At 39.9% G+C, this 2,220-nt stretch overlaps 1 protein-coding gene across 1 annotated transcript in view; it reads right to left on the bottom strand.

Moving 5' to 3' along the window:
• Nucleotides 1-2,220, bottom strand: part of INTS4 (integrator complex subunit 4) — a 169,032-nt gene that overhangs the window by 101,403 nt on the left and 65,409 nt on the right. Inside the window, exons 5-6 of the mRNA XM_006864991.1 lie at nt 1,039-1,224; nt 348-398 (exon numbers count right to left, since the gene is read on the bottom strand). Of these exons, the coding sequence (XP_006865053.1) occupies nt 348-398; nt 1,039-1,224 (237 nt within the window). The remainder of the gene's footprint in view (nt 1-347; nt 399-1,038; nt 1,225-2,220) is intronic.

The following is a 2,220-nucleotide window of genomic DNA, read 5'->3' as shown; positions in this document are numbered from 1 at the left end:
TGGTATATGGAGGGGATTATAATCAATGTAATGAAACAAGTTATATGAATTGGTGAATGTGAAACTGATGATGTGCCCTGTAAACTTTTACTCAATACGCAATAAAACCTTTAATTAAAAAAAAAAAAGTCTATGTGCATGCCAGTGCTGTTAAATTACATATCCCTATTCTCTTCTAGAAAAGTATGTTTTAGAACTGAAAACATATGATTTCATATTCATTCTAATTAGTTAAAATTGCCACTCAGCTAGCTGAAGTCTTTGTTTCCAAATTATGAAAGCCAGTGTGATACCCTCCCAGCTTTAAGGCATCTCCTCCCCTCCCAGACAATATCTATGTTAAGTACCTGATTATAAATTGTTTGGTGTAATTTCAGTCCTCTTTCATGGAGCTGCAACTAAATAAATAATAAAGGTATAGTTTACATATTAAGACAAAAATATCAATATTTCCAATGACTCCCCCCACAATCTCACATAGTTTTCCCATTATAGCATAATAACATGATCCCTTTACCCAAACTCAGTGGTATATAAATAAGAAACCACATCAAAGACTGACTTTTGTGCTCAAACATATAGAAGTGCACGAACAATAAATTTAACCCATAGAAAGTTTCAAGGGAATACCAAAATAAAATTTAAGATAATGTGAAGAAGGCCAAGACAGAAATGGTTAATAACACCTCCCCAAAAAAGCACCCTCTCCTAATAACTTTCACCTATATTTCTGTAACACTGATGGCACCATCTGTACCTACTGTAATACAATACTATCATGTACCTATTGTAAAACAACAAATCACATCTCTTCCTGATGGTACCTTTCCAGATTCAGAATTACAGGTGAAAGTTACCAAAGAATTCCCAAAGCACAACTGATATAGAGAAACGTGTGGCACTATCACCAACACCTTCCTGAAAGTGTGCAGGTATACACTGGGGGTGTCAGAACGCAGGCAAGGCAACACCAGCCTGAACTTTATAAACTAATCAAAACAAAGACTGCTCCCAGTTAGTTTCTATCATCATTTTTACCATGGCTTTTATAGCTGCTGTTCTGACACGTGGGTCCTGGTCACTGAAGTAATCCCCTATAATCTTCTGGACATCTCTCGTGGCTAAGCCTTCTGTATCCTTTGCGACACTTTTCTCCAAAGAGCCAAGGTTGCCAAGTAATTGCAGGCACTTATTTCTTACACCATGTGAGGTATCTGTCAGATGCTGTAAAAAGAAAAGAGGGAAGCCTTCCAGTAAGATACAGGACTAGGCAGACACACTACAAGGACCCTCTACAACAAAGATATTAGAGACCAAGTAAAACAGAAACCGATGAAAATCCTGGAACCCTGAACTTCAAAAGAAAGGTTAAAGAAGTGGACTGAATTGCTTGCTGGGAGGAGAAGCTGAGCAGGGAATGGAGAGAGAGGTAGACTGACTGGAGAATGATTGGCCAGATGAGGCATGCCCATCTCAAACCTTTGTGAGCAGCTTTGGCAACAGAAGGTGACCAGGAGAGCAGAGTTACATAGACAATGAGAAAAGTGGGATTCCTTGTTTTTCCCAGTACTCTCCTGATTACCAAAGTTATGGTCAGCTCCCAAACTGATCTACCCCCAGCATACCCCTGGTCTCTGGGAGTTTGGAGCTACATGGTTGTGAAGACACAACAGTGTGAACTGGGGGTCAGCTGCTCCAATTTGGTGCAGTTTTGGTGACTGAATTCAGGTGGGCTCAACTTAGAACTTACAGAACCTGCAGAGCCACCAGACCAGCATTTAACCAGTCACCCTGTCCCGCGTTGCCCTGTGGTCCTAACAAACACAAACACTAGCTTCATCAAGCATCTCCATGAACTTCCAGACTGAGTACCCTGATCACAGACAACAGAGATGCCTATAAGAACTCCATCTAGGGCCAGAACTCTGCTATCCCATCTCTCCCACACCCACCTTGTAAGCTCCATGGCTTGCGGGAGCCCTCAGAGTTTTCTCCTCTCCGGGTCAACAGCTACACTGATTTTTTGTTTTTGTTTTTTTCCTTTGTAGTTTCATTATTTTTGTCTATATTTTCTCCTCCTCTTTCCAGTCCATTAAATTTTTTTTTATAAATGTTTTATTGTGAATTATATGATAGTTTACATGAGAGATTTTTAGTTTTACATTCATTCCATCGTATATCATTTCATTGCCATGGTTCCAATCCCCTCCATGCATCATC

Source organism: Chrysochloris asiatica, unplaced genomic scaffold (assembly GCF_000296735.1).
Source record: "Chrysochloris asiatica unplaced genomic scaffold, ChrAsi1.0 scaffold00074, whole genome shotgun sequence".
Taxonomy (NCBI): Eukaryota; Metazoa; Chordata; class Mammalia; order Afrosoricida; family Chrysochloridae; genus Chrysochloris; species Chrysochloris asiatica.
The sequence above is the reverse complement of the archived record's forward strand: the minus strand, read 5'-3'. Positions and strand labels throughout refer to the sequence as shown.